Source organism: Ranitomeya imitator, chromosome 2 (genome assembly GCF_032444005.1).
Source record: "Ranitomeya imitator isolate aRanImi1 chromosome 2, aRanImi1.pri, whole genome shotgun sequence".
Lineage (NCBI taxonomy): Eukaryota > Metazoa > Chordata > Amphibia > Anura > Dendrobatidae > Ranitomeya > Ranitomeya imitator.
The window spans coordinates 272,252,855-272,277,957 of record NC_091283.1 but is presented as its reverse complement, the minus strand read 5'-3'; the positions used below and the strand labels follow the sequence as shown (position 1 = coordinate 272,277,957).

General features: G+C 50.3%; 1 protein-coding gene across 2 annotated transcripts in view; it reads right to left on the bottom strand.

Annotated features, from left to right (window-relative positions):
• DNAH9 (dynein axonemal heavy chain 9) overlaps positions 1-25,103 on the bottom strand; it is a 165,720-nt gene that overhangs the window by 108,656 nt on the left and 31,961 nt on the right. Inside the window, exons 12-29 of one of the 2 annotated variants that reach the window (XM_069749230.1) lie at positions 22,341-22,467; positions 21,419-21,674; positions 20,801-21,042; positions 18,539-18,674; positions 17,635-18,256; positions 17,379-17,487; positions 17,265-17,282; positions 14,784-14,950; positions 13,706-14,576; positions 13,386-13,516; positions 13,078-13,204; positions 8,603-8,743; positions 8,353-8,478; positions 7,787-8,026; positions 7,531-7,691; positions 3,992-4,148; positions 3,811-3,915; positions 2,862-3,019 (exon numbers count right to left, since the gene is read on the bottom strand). In XM_069749230.1, the coding sequence (XP_069605331.1) occupies positions 2,862-3,019; positions 3,811-3,915; positions 3,992-4,148; positions 7,531-7,691; positions 7,787-8,026; positions 8,353-8,478; positions 8,603-8,743; positions 13,078-13,204; positions 13,386-13,516; positions 13,706-14,576; positions 14,784-14,950; positions 17,265-17,282; positions 17,379-17,487; positions 17,635-18,256; positions 18,539-18,674; positions 20,801-21,042; positions 21,419-21,674; positions 22,341-22,467 (3,894 nt within the window). Of the gene's footprint in view, positions 1-2,861; positions 3,020-3,810; positions 3,916-3,991; positions 4,149-7,530; positions 7,692-7,786; positions 8,027-8,352; positions 8,479-8,602; positions 8,744-13,077; positions 13,205-13,385; positions 13,517-13,705; positions 14,577-14,783; positions 14,951-17,264; positions 17,488-17,634; positions 18,257-18,538; positions 18,675-20,800; positions 21,043-21,418; positions 21,675-22,340; positions 22,468-25,103 lie in introns of both variants that reach the window. The other variant, XM_069749229.1, reaches the window with a different exon arrangement.

Sequence of the window (25,103 nt, the reverse complement as noted above, 5' to 3'; positions counted from 1 at the left end):
TATATACTCAAAACATGGCATATTAATATTATCATGACGGGGGATCTTACTTAGGTGCTATCTTACTCAGGGCGGATCTTACTCAGGGGGGATCTTACTCAGGGCGGATCTTACTCAGGGCGGATCTTACTCAGGGCGGATCTTACTCAGGGCGGATCTTACTCAGGAGGGATCTTACTCAGGTAGGATTTTACTCAGGGGGGATCTTGCTCAGGTGCTATCTTACTCAGGGGGGATCTTCCCCTGGGGGAATCTTCCTCTGGGGGATCTTACTCAGGGGATCTTCCTCAAGGTGAATCTTACTCAGAGGGAGGATCTTATTCAGGTGCTATCTTACTGAGGGCAGAACTTACTCAGGGGAGATCTTACTCAGGTAGCATTTTACTCAGGGGGATCTTACTCAGGGGGATCTTACTCAGGTAGGATTTTACAAGGAGGGATCTTCCTCAGAGGGTGATCTTCCTTGGGGGGTATCTTACTCAGGTGGGGGAATCTTACTCAGGGGGATCTTACTCAGGTGCTATCTTACTCAGAAGGGATCTTAGTCAGAGGGGATCTTAGTCAGGGGGACCTTACTCAATGGGGATCTTACTCAGGGAGATCTTACTCAGGGGGGCTCTTACTCAGAGGGGGATCTTACTCAGGGGTATCTTAGTCAGAGGGGATCTTACTCAGGAGGATCTTACTCAGAGGGATCTTATTCAGGGGTATCTTACTGTCACGATAATGTATAAAATGGCGTGTTACCAGACACGCTGCACATGTGGCACCCCCTCGCAGCCCTGCACTAGGGGATAACTGTCCCTGGCTCCTCTAACACTACGCTCTCTCCTCACTTCTTCCTTTCCCCCCTCCTGTCGGAATGTTAATTAGGAAGGAATTCCTTTGTCCAAAAGAAACATGTGCTTTTCCTTTGTATATATGGGAGATAGTAAAAAGGGCATATCTCGGGCCCAATCAATGATAGAAATATGACGGACACATATTTAGAACATGCTTTGACAGAACTTCGCTACGGCTCCTGTTGCTAAACTCTAGCTCCAAAATAACCAGAGAAATGGAATTCTCCTGAACCGTGTGGAATAGCTAGTCCGAGTTCGGACTCATTAGAAAGCTAAATTCAGTATAAGATGAGCGATGTGTGTGCCGTTGTGAAGGAACAAATTATGAAAGATTCTCCATTTTGTGCTAGATTCTTCATTTTGTGCTTTGACTCCATTTTCTTGTTGGTTAAAGATAAATTCTGTTATTTACTTAGGTAGAAGGTTACAGCTGCCATGAAGTAACTCTGTCCTGTTTCTCACGAAGATAACATTTTGTTATTCAACTAGGCTATGGTTTATAATTGGTATAAAGACCTTGAGTATTCTAACTCGAGCCGAGCCAGATAAGAGACTCGGGAAGGGGGGGTGTCGCTATACAAGACTGAGGCATCTGTTAATATGTTTTTTATGCCAAAAAGACACGACCGTATCTGTAGTTTCCATTTTTCCTGTATCCTCATGGGTTAAGTTTTTCCTGTATTCTTATAGGTTAAGAACTGTGAGCGTGTTCTTATGCTGATTGGTTGAAGTAGAATTTGCTAATATGATAAAACTGCAACACAATAAACGGGGGCCCAGAGATCTGCTCGATCCCCCACACAGAGGCACGCGTCTCCGTCTGGTCATTTTCAGTTGCCGGCAACACCCTGTAGATTAATTTGGAAATCACTGAGTCAACCGTAAAGGATCACTTTAGATCCTCCCTCAACAGCGTTACCCTGCAAATCTGTAATTCTGAGAAAAGGGGAGTGCAATGGTAACTCAACCCTCTTTATTAATGTCAAAGCCTACAAGTATAAGTTACTGCCAGTTAGCCCAGCCTTCAGTTTTACCTGGGGAGCTGCTGCACCAAGACCCTCTGATGCATTGTGATGTCTGGCTCCTCCCACCAGCATGGTTAGCCTGGAATGATCTAAGCAACATGTGAGTGCTTATCTTCTTTAATCCCTGTTTTTTTTGTAATTGCTGTACATACTTTAATTGTCTCATATTGTAAAATTCTTATATGCTTTTGTAAAACACTGCCTAATCTTTTATGGAGTAAAAGTTATAAAATTTACTAGCTTCGTTTTCCTAGCTCTAAAACATACCCTAAGTCCTCTGAAGTTAATTACGCTACTAAATTGGGGTTGGCTCCTGACCCGTTATCAATCTTAAGTAATAGGAGCTGGTGGTGGCGAAGTGTGTTCTGGGCTAGGTGGGTAAATCTGGCTATTGTCTGGCTGCAGCCTGAGCAGTTATAATTCCCTCGCTGCAGCGTGCCTGCTAGCCCGTCCACAGTGAAGCGGCCCATCCAGCGACTAATTATCCTAGGTGTAGTTCCCTGACTGACTTGAGAGTAAAGGGGGCGCCGGAGAGCTGCAAGTTCCGAAGCAGAACTGGAAAGCGGGATATAAATAAATCCCTGCAGTTCGTGACATATTGTAGCAGCAGTGGGATAACTAAAATAAGCCCCTGCGGTAGATTGATAGGTCAATAGCCTTGTTTGTGCTTTCATCACATTGTAGCAGTGGTGGGATAACTAAGATAAGCCCCTTGCACATGTGATAGCCGTGTGCTGGCCAAAGGTCACCCCCGATTCGTGACACTTACTCAGGGGGATCTTACTCAGGGGGGATCTTACTCAGGGGGGATCCTACTCAGGGGGGATCCTACTCAGGGGGGATCCTACTCAGGGGGGATCCTACTCAGGGGGGATCCTACTCAGGGGGGATCTTACTCAGGGGGGATCCTACTCAGGGGGGATCCTACTCAGGGGGGATTTTACTCAGGGGGTCAGCGTCCGATTTCCGTGATGTATGGAGGGAAGTTTCCTACCTGAACAGCGCCTTCAGGTTCTCTGGCAGCTCGGTGCGGCCAGCGTAGCCCGGATTCATGGTGATGAAGATCCCCACAGAGGGGATCAGGTTGATCTCTTCTCCCAGGAAGTTGAACCTCTTCTTCTTGTCCCTGATGGCGTCTTGTATGCACTTCACCTGTTGATGAAAATGTAGACAGTGAAATGTTGTGAGGATCGAAGCCGGACATGAATCCTGTCACCAGGCAACACCGACATTACTAGGGCATCCGCTGAGAGTAGTAGTCCTCAGGGGCTAAAGCACCAGAAATATGAGCCAGACTCCCATCCGCAAGCTGCTGACCCTGCTGTGTCCTAATGAGGGAAAATCGCCTGAAAAAGCTGCGGATGACTGATGTCCCTGCACTGTGACCACCAAAATGACAGGCAGGTTACCCCTCCGCTCACCCGCACTGCGACCACCACAGTGACAGGTGGGTTACCCCTCCACTCACCCGCACTGCAACCACCACAGTGACAGGCGGGTTATCCCTCCACTCACCTGCACGGCAACCACCCACAATGACAGGTGGGTTACCCCTCCACTCACCTGCACGGCGACCACCACAATGACAGGTGGGTTACCCCTCCACTCACCCGCACTGCAACCACCACAATGACAGGTGGGTTACCCCTCCGCTCACCTGCACGGCAACCACCCACAATGACAGGTGGGTTACCCCTCCACTCACCTATACGGCGACCACCACAATGACAGGCGGGTTACCCATCCGCTCACCTGCACGGCGACCACCCACAATGACAGGTGGGTTACCTCTCCACTCACCTGCACGGCGACCACCCACAATGACAGGTGGGTTACTCCTCCGCTCACCTGCACGGCGACCACCCACAATGACAGGCGGGTTACCCCTCCGCTCACCTGCACTGTGACCACCACAGTGACAGGTGGGTTACCCCTCCGCTCACCTGCACGGCGACCACAGACAACACCTCCACCGAGATTCGGTTGAACTCATCAAAGCAGCCCCAGGCCCCCGTCTGTGAGAGACCCTTGTAAATGTTTCCACAGGACTGGAAAACAAAGAGGAGGATAGTCATTGACCACTCGTGGGCTGGGGTCCACACCTAGGCAGCGCCCTGACTCTACCTTGTAGTCCATCTGTTCGGAGCAGTTGAAGACATAAACCATGATGCCGAGCGCTCGACCCAAGTCTTTGGTGGTTTCTGTCTTTCCAGTACCGGCGGGTCCAGCGGGGGCTCCACTCATGGTGAGATGAAGGGACTGGGTAAGAGTAATGTAACATCTGCAAAGCACAAGGTGACAGAACGGCTCTGAATGCTATAGGATATGACCGGGCAGGTATGTACAGACAACCAGGCGGGTATGTGCAGATGACTGGGCGGGCATGTGCAGAAGACCGGGCGGGCATGTGCAGAAGACCGGGCGGGCATGTGCAGACGACCGGGCGGGTATGTGCAGACGACCGGGCGGGTATGTGCAGACGACCGGGCGGGTATGTGCAGACGACCGGGCGGGTATGTGCAGATGACCGGGGGGGGGGGGGGGGGCTTTGTGCAGACGACCGGGCGGGTATTTTGCAGACGACCGGGCGGGTATTTTGCAGACGACCGGGCAGGTATTTGTAGATGACAGAGCGGGGTTGTGCAGACCACCGGGCGGGTATGTGCAAGCCACGGAGCAGGTATGTGCAGACGACCGGGCAGGTATTTGTAGATGACAGAGCTGGGTTGTGCAGACGACCGGGCGGGTATGTGCAGACGACCGGGCGGGTATTTTGCAGACGACCGGGCGGGTATTTTGCAGACGACCGGGCAGGTATTTGTAGATGACAGAGCGGGGTTGTGCAGACCACCGGGCGGGTATGTGCAAGCCACGGAGCAGGTATGTGCAGACGACCGGGCAGCCATGTGCACACGATCGGGCGGACACGTGCAGATGACCGAGCGGGTACATGCAGGCCACCGAGCAGGTATGTGCAGATGACCGGGTGGGTATGTGCAGATCACCGAGAAGGTATATGCAGATGGCCTGCTGGGTTTGAGCAGAATACTGGGAGGATCTGTGTAGTCCACCAGGGGAATATGTGCAGACGACCCTACGGGAATGTGCAGACGACGCTGTGGCTATGTTCAGATAGAGCCTCATGAGGTCGGGGCCCCTTTTCTCCCACATCCCCTACACAGCTCCTCATGCGGTCAAAGCCCTCTCCTCCCACATCCACTACACAGCTCCTCATGAGGTCAGGGCCTTCTTCTCCCACATCCCCTACACAGCTCCTCATGAGGTCGGGCCCTCTCCTCCCACACTTCCCATACACAGCTCCTCATGAGGTCAAGGCCCCCCTTCTCCCACATCCCCTACACAGCTCCTCATGAGGTCGGGGCCCCTTTCTTCCCACATACCCTACACAGCTCCTCATGAGGTCAAGGCCCCTCTTCTTCCACATCCCCTACACAGCTCCTCATGAGGTCGGGGCCCTCTTATCCCACATCCCCTACACAGCTCCTCATGAGGTCGGGGCCCCTCTCCTCCCACATCCCCTACACAGCTCTTCATGAGGTCGGGCCCTCTTCTCCCATATCCCCTACACAGCTCCTCATGAGGTCAGGCCCTCTTCTCCCACATCCCCTACACAGCTCCTCATGAGGTCGGGGCCCCTCTCCTCCCACATCCCCTACACAGCTCCTCATGAGGTCAGGCCCTCTTCTCCCATATCCCCTACACAGCTCCTCATGAGGCCGGGGCCCCTCTCCTCCCACATCCCCTACACAGCTCCTCATGAGGTCAGGCCGTCTTCTCCCACATCCCCTACACAGCTCCTCATGAGGTCAGGCCCTCTTCTCCCACATCCCCTACACAGCTCCTCATGAGGTCGGGCCCTCTTCTCCCACATCCCCTACACAGCTCCTCATGAGGTCAGGCCCTCTTCTCCCAGATCCCCTACACAGCTCCTCATGAGGTCGGGGCCCCTTTCCTCCCACATCCCCTACACAGCTCCTCATGCGGTCAAAGCTCTCTCCTCCCACATCCACTACACAGCTCCTCATGAGGTCAGGGCCTTCTTCTCCCACATCCCCTACACAGCTCCTCATGAGGTCAGGGCCTTCTTCTCCCACATCCCCTACAGAGCTCCTCATGAGGTCAGGGCCTTCTTCTCCCACATCCCCTACACAGCTCCTCATGAGGTCGGGCCCTCTCCTCCCACACTTCCCATACACAGCTCCTCATGAGGTCAAGGCCCCTCTTCTCCCACATCCCCTACACAGCTCCTCATGAGGTCGGGGCCCCTTTCTTCCCACATACCCTACACAGCTCCTCATGAGGTCAAGGCCCCTCTTCTTCCACATCCCCTACACAGCTCCTCATGAGGTCGGGGCCCTCTTATCCCACATACCCTACACAGCTCCTCATGAGGTCAGGCCCTCTTATCCCACATCCCCTACACAGCTCCTCATGAGGTCGGGGCCCCTCTCCTCCCACATCCCCTACACAGCTCCTCATGAGGTCGGGCCCTCTTCTCCCACATCCCCTACACAGCTCCTCATGAGGTCAGGCCCTCTTCTCCCACATCCCCTACACAGCTCCTCATGAGGTCAGGGCCCCTCTTCTCCCACATCCCCTACACAGCTCCTCATGAGGTCGGGGCCCCTCTCCTCCCACATCCCCTACACAGCTCCTCATGAGGTCAGGCCCTCTTCTCCCACATCCCCTACACAGCTCCTCATGAGGTCAGGCCCTCTTTTTCCAGATCCCCTACACAGCTCCTCATGAGGTCGGGGCCCCTTTCCTCCCACATCCCCTACACAGCTCCTCATGAGGTCAGGCCCTCTTCTCCCAGATCCCCTACACAGCTCCTCATGAGGTCGGGGCCCCTTTCCTCCCACATACCCTACACAGCTCCTCATGAGGTCAGGCCCTCTTATCCCACATCCCCTACACAGCTCCTCATGAGGTCGGGGCCCCTCTCCTCCCACATCCCCTACACAGCTCCTCATGAGGTCGGGCCCTCTTCTCCCACATCCCCTACACAGCTCCTTATGAGGTCAGGCCCTCTTCTCCCACATCCCCTACACAGCTCCTCATGAGGTCAGGGCCCCTCTTCTCCCACATCCCCTACACAGCTCCTCATGAGGTCAAGGCCCCTCTCCTCCCACATCCCCTACATAGCTCCTAATGAGGTCAAGGCCCCTCTTCTCCCACATCCCCTACACAACTCCTCATGTGGTGGAGGCCCTCTTCTACCACATACCCTACATAACTCCCCATGAGGTCGGGGCCCTCTCCTCTCACATACCCTACCAGGCTCCTCATGAGGTTGGGCCCCTCTTCTCCCACATACCCTACCAGGCTCCTCATGAGGTTGGGCCCCTCTTCTCCCACATCCCCTACACAGCTCCTCATGAGGTTGGGCCCCTCTTCTCCCATATCCCCTACACAGCTCCTTATGAGGTCAGGGCCCCTCTTCTCCCACATCCCCTACACAGCTCCTCATGAGGTCGGGGCCACTCTTCTCCCACATTCCCTACACAGCTCCTCATGAGGTCAGGGCCCCTCTTCACCCACATCCCCTACACAGCTCCTCATGAGTTTGGGGCCCCTCTTCACCCACATCCCTTGGACTGCTCCTCATGAGGTCAGGGCCCCTCTTGCACACTGTCACGTACCTGTCGGTAAGTGGGGTAATAACCAGCCGTGGCGTGTTGCCGAGATATTCATAAGAGTAGATGAATTGGGCGTCGCAGATGTTGGCGGAGCAATGCTTCTTTTCATCATCCCAGCGGTGCCGGAGCTGCGACAGCCACACGAACGCCTGAGCATTATCAACCTGCAAAAGGAAGACGAGGATGGGGAGAAGCTCCTGGTGACAACTGATTGCCGGCTGTCACCCAGAAAGGTAATGTTCGCTAGGATCAGACTCACCTTTTGTGCCATCATTTTGGCGACCACGTCTCGGGCGTGCACGTCAATGGTGCAGATTGTCATGATCTTCTGCCGCTCCCCTGGGGACAGCTGACCGATGAGCATGGTGATGAGCGTGTTCAGCTGGGTCACCTGTTTCTTGTAGTACTCCTTCATGGCATTCTCGTAGCCTTCTTCCAGCCGGGAAAAAGAGATGCCCACCTCAGTGGTCCACCAGATCTGTGTGCAGGTTAGGGCCACCTAGCGGGATGGGCAGAACGTCAGACATAGAGCCGATGCAATTTACTGAGCGACATCTTCAGGGTGATTCTCAAATGTGCCGACTACTGGGGTCCAACAGTGGAGACCACCTCCAATCCCAAGTAGGGAGCTCTGACGAGGCCCATTAGATTGATGCCGTGCAGTCTCATAGAAAATGAATTAAGAGGCAGAGTGCCTGCGCGACCACCACTGTAGTCTAATGGGTCATCTCTGAGCCTTTGGATTGGGGAACCCCAGCAGTCACCCACCTGCCAGTGAACCTGGTGCCAGCAGTGACGTCTCCTACATAGTCAGCACATTAATACCTGGGCAGGATAGTCAAACAGCCACTGCTCCCGGGGCTTCTCCTCGTACGCCGTCACGGCCTCGGTCATCTCATGCCTGACGGTGGCCCTCATGGAGTCCAGAACCCGGTTCAGCCACATTTCCACCTGAGGACAGACAGCACATAGGAGACGCTCATGTCATTTTTTCAGGTGGCACAGGATGAACAGAACAAGAGCCATTATGGGCAGACAAGAAAAAGAGGTACCCGTGACCAGTCTGCCCACTCACCTGACCGCTGCAGTCACAAGGCTCACTGAACGTTACATACTCGTCCTCCTTGCTGTACATGCCCAGGCCGGTCTTGGACTCTCCGTCTTTGAATTTCATTTTTGCCATGTTGTCAAATAGTTTGGAGAGATGGCGCATGACCTGAAGAGAAGAAACATCCTATATTATACTCCAGAGCTGCACTCACTATTCTGCTGGTGCAGTCACTGTGTACATACATTACATTACTGATCCTGAGTTACATCCTGTATTATACCCCAGAGCTGCACTCACTATTCTGCTCGTGCAGTCACTGTGTACATACATTACATTACTGATCCTGAGTTACATCCTGTATTATACCCCAGAGTTGCACTCACTATTCTGCTGGTGCAGTCACTGTGTACATACATTACATTACTGATCCTGAGTTACATCCTGTATTATACCCCAGAGCTGCACTCACTATTCTGCTGGTGCAGTAACTGTGTACATACATTACATTACTGATCCTGAGTTAAATCCTGTATTATACTCCTCAGCTGCACTCACTATTCTGCTGGTGTAGTCACTGCGTACATACATTACATTACTGTCACGATATTGTATGAAATGGGATATGATTTTGTAGCTTGCCTGTTAGACCCATGCTGCGGGCTAAACCCCTCCCTTCTCTCTCTGTCTCTCTTTGTTTGTATGTGTGTGTGAAACTATTCTTCTCAATGCTCTGCCCTGCCCCCAAGCCCAGGAAGGTCTATTGCGAATGTGGCGGCACAATTCTCCCTTCAGCTGAAACTGGTCTGATAAGACATGCGGTTCTTTGTTCGGTTATAGTAAGATATTGGGCCACCGATTTGGGCTAGAAAAATAATAAGTATATATTGCTAACCTCCTTCGGCGGATCTATCGGCCCCTATAGCCTCTAATTCCACCAGGTAACAAAATACAGATTTCTCTGTAACGGAGTGTCTCTACTAGCCCGAATTTAGTATCTATAGAGAGCAAATCTTAGTACAAGATGAATGCTGGGTGTGTTATGATTCTGACATGTTCTGTAGCGGAGATACAGGCATTAGACAAACTTGGGTGAAATTTACTAAGACTGAAGAGATAGGAGGGTCTGAGGAAACCAGCCCCGTTAGTGATGTCACAAGGCTGTGGTTATTTAAGTGACTCCACTTTACCCAGCCTTGGGAGTCAGCAGAGATTTACTTAAGGAGCTGTTTCTATCCACACCTCCTGATGCATTGGGACATTTGGGGAGCTCCGCCCACCAGCATGGTTTTGCCTGAAATGAACTGAGAACATGTAAGTGTTGATTTTCTCATTTAATCCCTTTATTTTATAAATACCTTGTACATATTTCAATTGTCTCTTTTGTAACATCTTTATATTCCTTTTTACAAACACTGCCTTCTTTCGGAGTAAAATATATAAATTACTAGTTTTCGTTCTTCCTGCTCTAAAACGTTCCCTAAGTCTTCTGAAGGGAATTACGCTACTGTTTTGGGTTAGCTTCGGACCCGTTTAATCGGAGCTGGTGGCAGCATATCGTGTGCGGGGCCTTTGGGTGTCGTAGCGACTGCGGCGTTGATAATTATTGTTCCTGCCTGAGCGAGAGTAGTTAAATCGCCTCACTGCAGCGTGCCCAATAGCCAGTACATAGCAGGCAGCCTTTCTGGCGATTAATTACCCTAGCTGCAGTACCTTGTCTGACCTGAGGGTGAGGGGGCGCCAGAGAGCTGCAAGTTTCAAGTGGAACTGTAAAGCGGGATATACATAAATCCCTGCAGTTCGTGGTATATTGAAGAGCAGTGGGATACCTAAAATAAGCCCCTGCTGTAAACTAAGAGGTCCATAGACTGTGTGTGTTTTTTTTTCATCACATTGTAGCAGTGGAGGGATAACTAAGATAAGCCCCCCTGCACATGTGATAGCCGTCTGTTGGCCTAAAGTCACCCCGATCCGTGTACATACATTATTTTACTGATCCTGAGTTACATCCTGTAATATATCCCAGAGCTGCACTCACTATTCTGCTGGTGCAGTCACTGTGTACATACATTACATTACTGATTCTGAGTTACATCCTGTATTATACCCCAGAGCTGCACTCACTATTCTGCTGGTGCAGTCACTGTGTACATACATTACATTACTGATCCTGAGTTACATCCTGTATTATACTCCAGAGCTGCACTCACTATTCTGCTGGTGCAGTCACTGTGTACATATATTACATTACTGATCCTGAGTTACAACCTGTATTATACCCCAGAGTTGCACTCACTATTCTGCTGGTGCAGTCACTGTGTACATACATTACATTACTGATCCTGAGTTACATCCTGTATTATACCCCAGAGCTGCACTCACTATTCTGCTGGTGCAGTAACTGTGTACATACATTACATTACTGATCCTGAGTTAAATCCTGTATTATACTCCTCAGCTGCACTCACTATTCTGCTGGTGTAGTCACTGCGTACATACATTACATTACTGTCACGATATTGTATGAAATGGGATATGATTTTGTAGCTTGCCTGTTAGACCCATGCTGCGGGCTAAACCCCTCCCTTCTCTCTCTGTCTCTCTTTGTTTGTATGTGTGTGTGAAACTATTCTTCTCAATGCTCTGCCCTGCCCCCAAGCCCAGGAAGGTCTATTGCGAATGTGGCGGCACAATTCTCCCTTCAGCTGAAACTGGTCTGATAAGACATGCGGTTCTTTGTTCGGTTATAGTAAGATATTGGGCCACCGATTTGGGCTAGAAAAATAATAAGTATATATTGCTAACCTCCTTCGGCGGATCTATCGGTCCCTATAGCCTCTAATTCCACCAGGTAACAAAATACAGATTTCTCTGTAACGGAGTGTCTCTACTAGCCCGAATTTAGTATCTATAGAGAGCAAATCTTAGTACAAGATGAATGCTGGGTGTGTTATGATTCTGACATGTTCTGTAGCGGAGATACAGGCATTAGACAAACTTGGGTGAAATTTACTAAGACTGAAGAGATAGGAGGGTCTGAGGAAACCAGCCCCGTTAGTGATGTCACAAGGCTGTGGTTATTTAAGTGACTCCACTTTACCCAGCCTTGGGAGTCAGCAGAGATTTACTTAAGGAGCTGTTTCTATCCACACCTCCTGATGCATTGGGACATTTGGGGAGCTCCGCCCACCAGCATGGTTTTGCCTGAAATGAACTGAGAACATGTAAGTGTTGATTTTCTCATTTAATCCCTTTATTTTATAAATACCTTGTACATATTTCAATTGTCTCTTTTGTAACATCTTTATATTCCTTTTTACAAACACTGCCTTCTTTCGGAGTAAAATATATAAATTACTAGTTTTCGTTCTTCCTGCTCTAAAACGTTCCCTAAGTCTTCTGAAGGGAATTACGCTACTGTTTTGGGTTAGCTTCGGACCCGTTTAATCGGAGCTGGTGGCAGCATATCGTGTGCGGGGCCTTTGGGTGTCGTAGCGACTGCGGCGTTGATAATTATTGTTCCTGCCTGAGCGAGAGTAGTTAAATCGCCTCGCTGCAGCGTGCCCAATAGCCAGTACATAGCAGGCAGCCTTTCTGGCGATTAATTACCCTAGCTGCAGTACCTTGTCTGACCTGAGGGTGAGGGGGCGCCAGAGAGCTGCAAGTTTCAAGTGGAACTGTAAAGCGGGATATACATAAATCCCTGCAGTTCGTGGTATATTGAAGAGCAGTGGGATACCTAAAATAAGCCCCTGCTGTAAACTAAGAGGTCCATAGACTGTGTGTGTTTTTTTTTCATCACATTGTAGCAGTGGAGGGATAACTAAGATAAGCCCCCCTGCACATGTGATAGCCGTCTGTTGGCCTAAAGTCACCCCGATCCGTGTACATACATTATTTTACTGATCCTGAGTTACATCCTGTAATATATCCCAGAGCTGCACTCACTATTCTGCTGGTGCAGTCACTGTGTACATACATTACATTACTGATTCTGAGTTACATCCTGTATTATACCCCAGAGCTGCACTCACTATTCTGCTGGTGCAGTCACTGTGTACATACATTACATTACTGATCCTGAGTTACATCCTGTATTATACTCCAGAGCTGCACTCACTATTCTGCTGGTGCAGTCACTGTGTACATATATTACATTACTGATCCTGAGATACATCCTGTATTATACCCCAGAGCTGCACTCACTATTCTGCTAGTGCAGTCACTGTGTACATACATTAAATTACAGATCCTGAGTTACATCCTGTATTATACTCCAGAGCTGCATTCACTATTCTGCTGGTGCAGTCACTGTGTACATACATTACATTACTGATCCTGAGTTACATCCTGTATTATACTCCAGAGCTGCATTCACTATTCTGCTGGTGCAGTCACTGTGTACATACATTACATTACTGATCCTGCATTACATCCTGTATTATACTCCAGAGCTGCACTCACTATTCTGCTGGTGGGGTATAAAGAGGATTATCACTCACAAGTTGTGGGTTGGTTCCGTTAGACAGGATGTCTAGTAGATCCGCGGAGGATATGAAGTAGAACCTGGGGAAGGCAAGCCTCTTGGTGTCCAGGTATTCGGCCAAAGCTTTTTCACATAAAGATAACCTAAGAAATAACATCTTAATTAATAAATAAACAACCTTTTACCACTGACACTGGGATTATACACTGCAGCCAATCTGAACAAGCAGAGCTGCAGTGTAAAGCAAGCTGGAGCAACACGGCACAGGCCTGAATGTAATACTATGTCATCCTTTTCCTATTTGGCAGAATTACTCATTGTTACCTTTCCTGGATATCCTCCAGCTTGTCGTACAGTCCCGGCTTGTTGGTGGCCTCCACTACGTTTGGGGTTCGGTTAGCGTCTTGGGCCAACTCTTTAAAGTCCCTGTCGATGCCTTCAAATCTCTTGGAGTCCTGGAAAAAATAAGACATTTTAGTTTTAGATAATCCTCGATATGTTTTGATTCTCTCACAGCAAGCTGAGATATTGAAAATCATAAAGAGCTGAGTGACAAAGAAGTTTGGCCTATTGCAGGAGACCATGAAGTCCTGCAGCAGCACAGAGTATTATAGAAGAGTGATAAACACTACATGACTCTTTACCTCGGGCAGCTGTGCTCGGATGTCATCGGAACCAATGAAGATGCTCTCCAGATGAGACCAGGTGCGCTGAACCTCAAACCAGATGGAGATGACAGAGTCGGCAGTGGACAGCTTCTTCTGCCAGCCGGAGACTTCCTCCAGGAAGAAGGCAATGTACTTGGAGGTCATCAGGTTCTGGAGCTGGACCTGATTGTCCTCCAGGGTCTCGATAAGCTCTTCGTCTGACTTGATCAGCGGCACACTGGTTCGGGGATGTGGCTCATACTGGAAGTTCATGGCACTCCAGGTGCTGTCCAGCTCCTTCAACACCTTCTCCATGCCCATCTCTTTCACGGCTTTGTCCACGATGCCGCGCACGTCCTCCTCAAAGTTATGGAGGTTGAGCTTCAGCAGGTCAGCCAGGGTGGTGTCTTCACCCATGGTGAAGCGGACGCCGGTTGCTTGCATGAGCTGGCTCCAGTGTCTCTCACGGATGGCTGGGTTCTGCAGCTCGGCCACAGCCCGTAGAGATGTCAGTATGTTCTTCACCTTGTTGTCCAGCCCGCTGAACGCGTCCCATGCCCGCATCTCCTTGTCCAGATTTCGAATGTCCTTGGCGAACCTCTTACACTCCAGGTCCATGTTGTCCACATTGATCTCTCTCCAGCGGGTTGTCTGCCAGTCGTCCATGCTTGAGCTGACCAGGGAGACCATGTCCCACAGCTCCTTCAGAAGACACACTTCCTTTCGGCACTGCCTCAGCTGCTTGTAGTCTGGGACGCCTACTTCAAACAATGCAGCTGACTCGTAGATTGATGCCATGGTGGCCTCCATTTTTTTTATTTCCATGTGTTTGAGATCCAAGGTCTGGTATGGAGAGATGCTGTCAAATCTGGGAAAATAAATGGAGACCGTGAGGAAAAAAACAAATGGGATGCTGCCCATTAGAGCAGTGATGTCCAACTGGTGCTAAACTACAACTCTCAGCATGACCCCAGGTGCAGATTACTCGAGTAGAAATCATTCACCAGGATCCAGATATCAGAGGTGTAAGTAGATGATCTGGGGGCATCTCATGCCCTCATGTCGCAAACATCACCTGAATGGGGCCTCCTTGCGGAAACGCTCTCGGAAGTTATGCTGCTCCACATCAAAGGTCGCACAGTTCCTGCGGAGAGAAGTCACCTCGCTGGCCTGCAGCGGAGCCACTTGTTGCTTCACGGTGACAGCCATCTTTTTTATGTTGTTCCACTTCTCCGGAAGTTCCTGGAGAAAAAATAAGAAGAGATAAGAAAAAAATAATACAGAGGTCTCAAAGGTCTCAAGACAACCTGACAGAGGACAGATCACTCTGGACACAAGAGAGAACGCCCATCTGACAGAGGACAGATCATCTCAGACATAAGAGAGGAAGCCCATCTGACAAATGGCAGATCACCTTGGACATAAGAGAGGACGCCCACCTGACAGAGGACAGATCACCTCAGGCATAAGAGAGGACGCCCAGCTGATAGAAGACAGATCACTCTGAACATAAGAGAGTAGACCCACCTGACAGAAGACAGATCAATCCGAACACAAGAGAGGTCGCCCACCTAACAGAGGACAGACCACTCCGGACACAAGAGAGGTCGCCCACCTGACAGGGAATATATCACTCAGGATGCAGTAGAGGACGCCCGCCTGACAAAAGACAGATCAATCCTTACACAAGAGAGATATCCCACCTGACAGATGACAGATCACTCTGGACACAAGAGAGGTCACCCACCTAACAGAACACAGACCACTCCGAACACAAGAGAGGACGCCCACCTGACAGAGGACAGATCACCTCGGACATAAGAGAGGAAGCCCACCTGACAGAGCACAGATCAATGCGAACACAAGAGAGGTCGCCCACCTGACAGAGGACTGATCACTCCGGACACAAGAGAGGACGCCCACCTGACAGAAGACAGACCAATCTGGACACAAGAGAGGACGCCCACCTGAAGGAGGACAGACCATTATGGACACAAGAGAGGATGCCCATCTGACAGAGCACAGATCAGTCAGGAAACAAGAGAGTATGCCCATCTGACAGAGCACAGATCAGTCCGGACAAAAGAGAGTATGCCCATCTGACAGAGCACATCAGTCCGGACACAAGAGAGTATGCCCATCTGACAGAGCACAGATCAGTCTGGACACAAGAGAAGACGCCCACCTGACAGAAGACAGACCACTCCGGACACGAGAGGATGCCCACCTGACAGAAGACAGATCAATCCGAACACAAGAGAGGTATCCCACCTGACAGATCAATCTGAACACAAGAGAGGCCGCCCACTTGACAGAGGATAGATAACTCCAGACACAAGAGAGGACGCCCACCTGACAGAGCACAGATCAATCCGAACACAAGAGAGGTCGCCCACCTGACAGAGGACAGATCACTCCGGACACAAGAGAGAACGCCCATCTGGCAGAAGACAGATAAATCTGAACACAAGAGAGGTCGCCCACCTCAGAGAAGACAGATCAATCTGAACACAAGAGAGGTCGCCCACCAGACAGGGAATATATCACTCAGGATGCAGGAGAGGACGCCCGCCTGACAAAAGACAGATCAATCCGAACACAAGAGAGATATCCCGCCTGACAGATGACAGATCACTCTGGACACAAGAGAGGTCACCCACCTAACAGAACACAGACCACTCCGGACACAAGAGAGGACGCCCACCAGACAGAAGACAGACAACTCTGGACACAAGAGAGGACGCCCACCTGACAGAAGACAGACCAATCTCGACACAAGAGAGGACGCCCACCTGAAGGAGGACAATCCATTACGGACACAAGAGAGGATGCCCATCTGACAGAGCACAGACCAGTCAGGAAACAAGAGAGTATGCCCATCTGACAGACCACAGATCAGTCCGGACAAAAGAGAGTATGCCCATCTGACAAAGCACAGATCAGTCCGGACACAAGACAGTATGCCCATTTGACAGAGCACAGATCAGTCCGGACACAAGACAGTATGCCCATTTGACAGAGCACAGATCAGTCTGGACACAAGAGAAGACGCCCACCTGACAGAAGACAGACCACTCCGGACACAAGAGAGGATGCCCACCTGACAGAAGACAGATCAATCCGAACACAAGAGAGGTATCCCACCTGACAGATCAATCTGAACACAAGAGAGGTCGCCCATCTCACAGAGTACAGATCAGTCCGGACACAAAAGAGTATGCTCTCGGGGTGCAGCGGCAGTATTCCTCTGTGATGATCCTCAGTAAGGGGAGTATTACATGGCCACTACTACTGAAGCTAATGTTGAGTTGTCCAGTACAGTCTGTGTTAGGCCCTAAGATGGACCAGAGGAGAAGCCTAACTGGGTGTAAGTTGTTGCAAAGTGGAAACCCTCTTTAAGAAACATCACATGCTTTGTGCGAGACTTTACTCCCTGTTCTGGAGGAATTTTGTGCCTTTCCAGGTGACGGACGGATTCCTAAGCCCAGATATCACAAACGTGACATGGAGACAACCGCAAATACTATTTCTTTCCTGCAGAAGACCCCAAACTCACCTCCAGCTGCTTGTAGACCTCGTCGGACAGTTCCTGCTCGTACACCTTCAGGAGCTCGATCGTCTGCTTCAAGGGCTCAAACAGCTCGTCGGCGCTGCTCTGACGATCCTTCACAGCCATTAATTGCCCCATGATTTCCACCAGGCCCTGGTAGTCACCTTCCTTCAGTTGCTTGCCCAGGCCTCGCTCTGCCACCTTGATGAACTCCTCCAGATCGGCCAAACTGAGGAAAAGGGCAGCGTGAAGTGAGGACGTGACAAACCTGTTATCTTGTGGTGCTGACTACTTCCTCTATATCTTCTGGTGTGGAGGATCTCACCTGTTGCGTTGCGGACACCTCCTCTATATCCCCTCGTGTGGATAGTCTCACCTGTTGGTTACGTGGTCGATAAGATGCTGCTTGAACATCAGGCTCCATCTCTTGATCACATTGAGAAGGGCCGACTTGAAGGGCTGAGCGTCCACCTTCATCCAACAATCAAATACGTTGACCGGCTCCATCTTTGTGACTTCCTCATAGATTTTCTCGTAGGAATCTATCTGCTCTCTGAACTGCAGTAAGGTGGGTGGCGTCTCTGGGACCCCGTCCTCGGCATGAGCTTCTATCTCTTCTGGGGTCAGTACGTGTCCGTACAGCAGGAACTGGCGCATGAACTCCTTCCGGTCATCCACGTACAGGTAGGCGAACTGGTCGAAGGAGTTCCGATATTCAGCGCACGTGTTCATTATGTTTTGGACGCTTTCCATGAGGAGGTTTCGCATGTCTGCCAGGTCAGCCATGTCTTCCATGTCTGCCTGGTAATTAGGGAAGGTGCTGGTCCGTGAGAGCCGACGCACCAAGGAGGACGTCTTGTAGATGTCGTTGATGAGGCCTTCTATGGTGTCGTATAGGCCGTCGCTGGATCCAAAATCCAAAGATGGTCGGAAAACCATGTCTGGAACGACAAGGTCCAGCTGCACCTCAAATAAGGGGGAGAGGCCAGCCTTGTTGTCTGTGAGGGAAAGTAGAAGGTTGGAGGTGATGGTGACGACCGTCAGCTGGCATTACCTTACTGTCTAGCTCACCAGATTCTACAAGTTCCGTAAGTTATTCTCACCGCCTAAAATATATCTGCGCCTCCATAACGCCCCATTATTGTAAGAAACTGGTAGAATACAAATTACATAGAAATATATGTGGGATCCCAAAGTAATCAGACCCTGGCGGCAGACTTCATTGATAAGCCACAGGTGGAGGTGGATCTGGTGAGGACACCCCCTGCTGCCCAGCGTACCCATATTATCCAGGATGAACTTCAGTGAGCATTCGATAGCATTAAAGAAGCCATCGAGGACCATGTCATCGATGTAATCCACGTACGCGGTCCACACCTCAGAGTCGGGGTCTGCGGAGAAGAGCTGCATGTTCTCCTGTAAGAGAGAGCAACATATAGTCAGATCATGTACAGGACCGGGCCAAAGTTATAGGCAGGGGTGGAAGTAGTGCTGCCGAGAAAGAAGCTGCCGAGCATAGAATTCATCACGTCCTTCAATGAAGCCATAGAGAAATGTAAATTCCCTGTGATGGGCGGTCACCAGATACTGACGATGGGGGAGACGGAAAGTCACCAGATACTGATGATGGAGGGGACGGGCGGTCACCAGATACTTATGATGGAGGGGACGGGCAGTCACCAGATACTGATGATGGAGGGGACGGGCAGTCACCAGATACTGATGATGGAGGAGACATGCGGTCACCAGATACTGATGATGGAGGGGACGGGCGGTCACCAGATACTGATGATGGGGAGGACGGGCGGTCACCAGATACTGATGATGGAGGGGACGGGCGGTCACCAGATACTGATGATGGAGGAGACGGGCGGTCACCAGATGCTGATGATGGGGAGACGGGCGGTCACCAGACACTGATGATGGAGGAGACATGCGGTCACCAGATACTGATGATGGAGGGGACGGGCGGTCACCAGATACCGATGATGGAGGTGATGGGTGGTCACCAGATACTTATGATGGAGGAGACGGGCGGTCACCAGATACTGATGATGGAGGAGACGGGCGGTCACCAGATACTGATGATAGAGACGACGGGCGGTCACCAGATACTGATGATGGAGGGGACGGGCGGTCACCAGGTACTGATGATGGAGGGGACGGGTGGTCACCAGATACTGATGATGGAGGTGACCGGCAGTCACCAGATACTGATGATGGAGGGGACGGGCGGTCACCAGATACTGATGATGGAGGGGACGGGCGGTCACCAGATACTGATGATGGAGGGGACGGGCCGTCACCAGATACTGATGATGGAGGAGAGAGGCGGTCACCAGCTACTGATGATGGAGGAGAGAGGCGGTCACCAGATACTGATGATGGAGGGGACGGGCGGTCACCAGATACTGATGATGGAGGGGACGGGCCGTCACCAGATACTGATGATGGAGGAGAGAGGCGGTCACCAGCTACTGATGATGGAGGTGACGGGTGGGCACCAGATACTGATGATGGAGGTGACGGGCGGGCACCAGATACTGATGATGGAGGAGAGAGGCAGTCACCAGCTACTGATGATGGAGGTGACGGGCGGGCACCAGATACTGATGAATTTACATTCCTCTGTTCTTCTTCACTTTGCATTGATGATAATAAACTATTAACCCTTCTATGTATGCAGCTTCTTACTCGGCGCCATTTTTTCTACGCCTGCCTAAGACTTTTGCACAGAGTGATATATGTCGTATGGTAATTATTATACGCCTTTATTCCAGCACCTGGAGGAATCTTCTCCGCTGCAGGTCATCATTTCTTACACCGTTCCACTGAGCGGCTTCATGATAATTGAATGTTATACTCTGCGCCGCCCGTGGTCCCAGATGACATAATCACCCGGAATAGTCCTGCCGCCGTCGCTTTAATATCCTCCCAATCCTGTTAATGATTTTTGTAGTTGCTGGGGATAATCAGATGGCGAACGCTTCCTTTCTCTTAAAGGGATGTTACAGAGATTTCCTTTTTATATAATCACCTTCTGTTTTTAACCAGTTCAATACCAGGCCATTTCCTTCTGATTGCAGGCGGTTTTACGAGCTATAATGTTTTTTGTTTTTTTCAGTTAATGACACAATTTTTATTACTTTATTTGGTATTTTTTCCCCATTTTTCTATTTGTATTTTTGATTTTTTTTGTTCATATCGGGTGTAAAGGGAATAAAAAATAAGGAGATACGGGTGTTTTTTTCTTTTTTTTTTAGGGTACAATTAAATCTGATTTACACTTCAGCTATAGTAATTTTTATACATGGGATACACATTTTTATTGCTGATTTCCCGTGTCTGGGGCAGGCATATTGGCCCCAGTTACAGGAGAACTTCAACTTCTGACCGATCTACAGAGCTGATCTCTGTCTCCTCGGACTCTACAGATCCTGCACCTTCCCAGCACCCGGAGATGAAGTGATCGCAGGGACAGGAGGGGGTGAATGCTACCACACAACTGCCGCCCCCCGCCACCCCGGCTCAGCTCACTATACCTGCACAAGTTGGTGAATTTTGGTGCCAGATTCCCGAATGAGGTTGTATCTTTTCTCCAGCCGTTCACTCCGGTCGTCCAGGTAAAGGAGGGTCTCTCTCTTGCCATCTTTCCTTTCGAATATGGGCAGCACCCAGGTCTTCATGATGGCCAGGATTTCCTCTACGTTGTCCCGTGCCTTCTGCACCCGTCGCTCCAGATCATGGACGCTGTCTCTAACTTGCTGAATGTAATCCCAGATTCCTTTACGAAGAGATACAGGAGTGTCTGCTCAATCTGCATGGATTTACGTCCATGAGGTTGAATTGCGTACACCAGCAGCCACTAATAGGGGGAGCTCACTACATACAGATTTATACAGCCACCACTAGGGGAATCTCGCTACATACAGATTTATACATGCACCAATAGGGGGAGCTTACTACATATAAACACCTCTTACTGAACTAGTAGCCTTGTAATCTCCCCCTAGTAGTTGCTACAGGCAGAATGAATTTCACACTTCATGCCTGTGTGACAAGAAGCACGTGAACTCTAAAAAAAATTTAAATTAAATATATAACCCCTACCCTAAACAATTAAAATCTTAACATACTGAACATAAGACACATAACCATACCTTGTGCCTTCCAGTTTAACGTTTCTTCTGCCGATTTTAGGTGGACATCAATGTCCTTGAGCTGTCCTTCCACCAGGGGGAACTCCACCTCCAGGATGGTGCTTATCACCTTGTTGTACCAGGTGGTGGTCAGGTCCAGGTTCGCCCTGTACTGTCTGTACGACTCCTTTGTGGAGAAGATGTCCTCGGCCTCCTTGGGGATTGTTTCCATGTTAAGTGTCTGGAGATATTTAACTTCCCGGAGCACAGACACCAGCTGTATACGGGGACAGTAATACTCAGTATGTTCCACACCCCCAAAGTGGAGAACCCCTTTAAGGTCCCATATCATTTAATGTATATATGTATATATATGTATATATATATATATATATATATATATATATATATATATATATATATATATACTAGATTGTGGCCCGATTCTAACGCATCGGGTATTCTAGAATATGCATGTCCCCGTAGTATATGGACAATGATGATTCCAGAATTCGCGGCAGACTGTGCCCGTCGCTGATTGGTCGAGGCAACCTTTATGAGATCATCGTCGCCATGGCAACCATTATGACATCATCGTCGCTGTGCCTGTTGCTGATTGGTCGAGGCCTGGCAGCCTCGACCAATCAGACGCGGGATGTCTACGTCCTTTATGACATCATCGTCGCTGTGCCCGTTGTTGATTGGTCGAGGCCTGGCGGCCTCGACCAATCAGAGACGCGGGATTTCTACGTCGATGCTGTGCCGGTCTCTGATTGGTCGAGGCCTGGCGGCCTCGACCAATCAGAGAGCAGGGATTTCCAGGACAGACAGACAGACAGACAGACAGACGGAAAAACCCTTAGACAATTATATATATAGATATATATATATACATATATATATCTATATATATATACTCTCCAGTCCTACTAACGGCTCTTACCTGAGGGTCAAAGTTGACATTTATGAGCTTGGAGCCTTGATCTCGTGTAATGAGAGGTCGCATCAGGTTGTACTGGGATTTCTCTGAAACGGTGCGGCACCATTCTTCATACAGCTTCTCTATATACCTAGGAACATGAAGATATCAGCCACCGTACAGACTGTATATGTGGAAGGTGAAGGCAACAGTGATTCCAGTGGTGATAGGTGCACTTGGAGCAGTGACCTCTAAGTTGGAAGAATGGCTACAACAGATCCCAGGAGCAACATCTGAGCTCCCTGTCCAGGAAAGTGCAATGCTGGGAGCAACCAAGACCCTGCGCAGAACCCTCAAACTCCCAGGCCTCTGGTAGAGGACCCTTGAATGAGAAAGACAACAAAGACCATCCCCATTGGAGGTGAGAAAGAAGGGGTTTTTTTTTTTATATACTGCATATGTGTCAGCTGCTCACTGCAGTGAGTCGCTCACTTCTTCGGTGTCACCCGCTTGTATTCTGCCGAGCACAGCAGCTCCAGATCGGTCACATTGCCTAATGGAAGTACTCTGTGCTATCCTCCTATTTCACCTGCAGCTACAATCACAAGTGAGCGATTTCTTCCCATGCCACAATGGACGCAGGCAGATAGGGGGCTCTGAGGGGGCATCATTCTGTGTGTGTGGGGGCTCTGAGGGGGCATCATACTGTGTGTGGGGGCTCTGAGGGGGCATCATTCTGTGTGTGTGGGGGCTCTGAGGGGGCATCATACTGTGTGTGGGGGCTCTGAGGGGGCATCATACTGTGTGTGGGGGCACAGAGGGGGCATCATACTGTGTGTGGGGGCACAGAGGGGGCATCATACTGTGTGTGGGGGCTCTGAGGGGGCATCATACTGTGTGTGGGGGCTCTGAGGGGGCATCATACTGTGTGTGGAGGCACAGAGGGGGCATCATACTGTGTGTGGGGGCTCTGAGGGGGCATCATACTGTGTGTGGGGGCTCTGAGGGGGCATCATACTGTGTGTGGGGGCACAGAGGGGGCATCATACTGTGTGTGGGGGCTCTGAGGGGGCATCATACTGTGTGTGGGGGCTCTGAGGGGGCATCATACTATGTGTGGGGGCACAGAGGGGCATCATACTGTGTGTGGGGGCACAGAGGGGGCATCATACTATGTGTGCGGGCACAGAGGGGGCATCATACTGTGTGTGTGGCGGCACTGAGGAGACATCATACTGCGTGGGGGTACTGAGGGGGATTCATACTGTGTGTGGGGGCACTGAGGGGAGATCATACTGCCTGGGGCACTGAGGGGGTTTTATACTGTGTGTGGGAGCACTGAGGGGACAGTATACTGTGTGGGAGCACTGAGGGGACATCATACTGTGTGGGAGCACTGAGGGGACATTATACTGTGTGGGAGCACTGAGGGGACAGTATACTGTGTGGGAGCACTGAGGGGACATCATACTGTGTGGGAGCACTGAGGGGACAGTATACTGTGTGGAAGCACTGAGGGGACATAATATGTGAGGTGCACTAAGGCTACGTTCAGACTAGCGTTGTGCGCCGCTGCGTCGGCGACGCAACGCACGCAAAAACGCGGCAAAACGCACGCAAAAACGCTGCGTTTTGCGACGCGTGCGTCGTTTTTTGCCAAAAAAATCGGACGCAAGAAAAATGCAACTTGTTGCGTTTTCTTGGTCCGACGCTTGCGGCAAAAAAGACGCATTTGTCGCAAAACGCAACAAACAAAAATGCATGCGTCCCCCATGTTAAACATAGGGGCGCATGACGCGTGCGTCGCCGCTGCGTCGCCCGACGCACACTAGCACAACGCTAGTCTGAACGTAGCCTAAGTGGCATCAAACTGTAGGGAGTGCACTGAGGGGGCATAAACCTGTGTGGGGGCAATGAGGTAAATTCAAGTGAGATAAAAAGATGCTATAAAATAGATACTGTAAATAATAGATAGATAATGGATAGATAGTCTTTTCCTTCTAGTCCCGGTATAGATCTGTATTTTGGGGAGTGCGGGGGACTGCAGTTATTGGCGTTGGTGTCGGCCATTGATGTGGAGCAGTAATTAAGATTTTTGCTCTCTGCTCGGAGCCCAATTAGCGCAGCTTTTCCATCAGGCATCAGACTTCGCACGAGTCTCCGGAGAAAGCGGCCGCACTTTGTAGAGAACCAATTAAATGTGATAAACTGTGCCTAGAGATGGCATGTAAGGCAGGAGCGGGTCATCCCTGGTGCAACCTCTGGAATCCACGGACGATTTCTGAGGTCCATGGATGAACTCTGGGGTCTGCGGGCTGGGCAAATCCCAGGAAAAATAAGACACCAGTGAATAAGAGTAAAGGTACCGTCACACTTAACGACGCTGCAGCGATCTAGACAACGATCCCGATCGCTGCAGTGTCGCTGTGTGGTCGCTGGAGAGCTGTCACACAGACAGCTCTCCAGCGACCAACTATGCGAAGTCCCCTGGTAACCAGGGTAAACATCGGGTTACTAAGCGCAGGGCCACGCTTAGTAACCCGATGTTTACCCTGGTTACTAGCGTAACCGTAAAAAAAAAAACACTACATACTTACATTCCGGTGTCTGTCCCCCGGCACTGTGCTTCTCTGCACTGACTGTGAGCGCCAGCCGGAAAGCACAGCGGTGACGTCACCGCTGTGCTGTGCTTTCCGGCCGGCGCTTACACAGTGCAGAGAAGTGCAGTGCCGGGGGACAGACACCGGAATGTAAGTATGTAGTGTTTATTTTTTTTTAACGTTTACG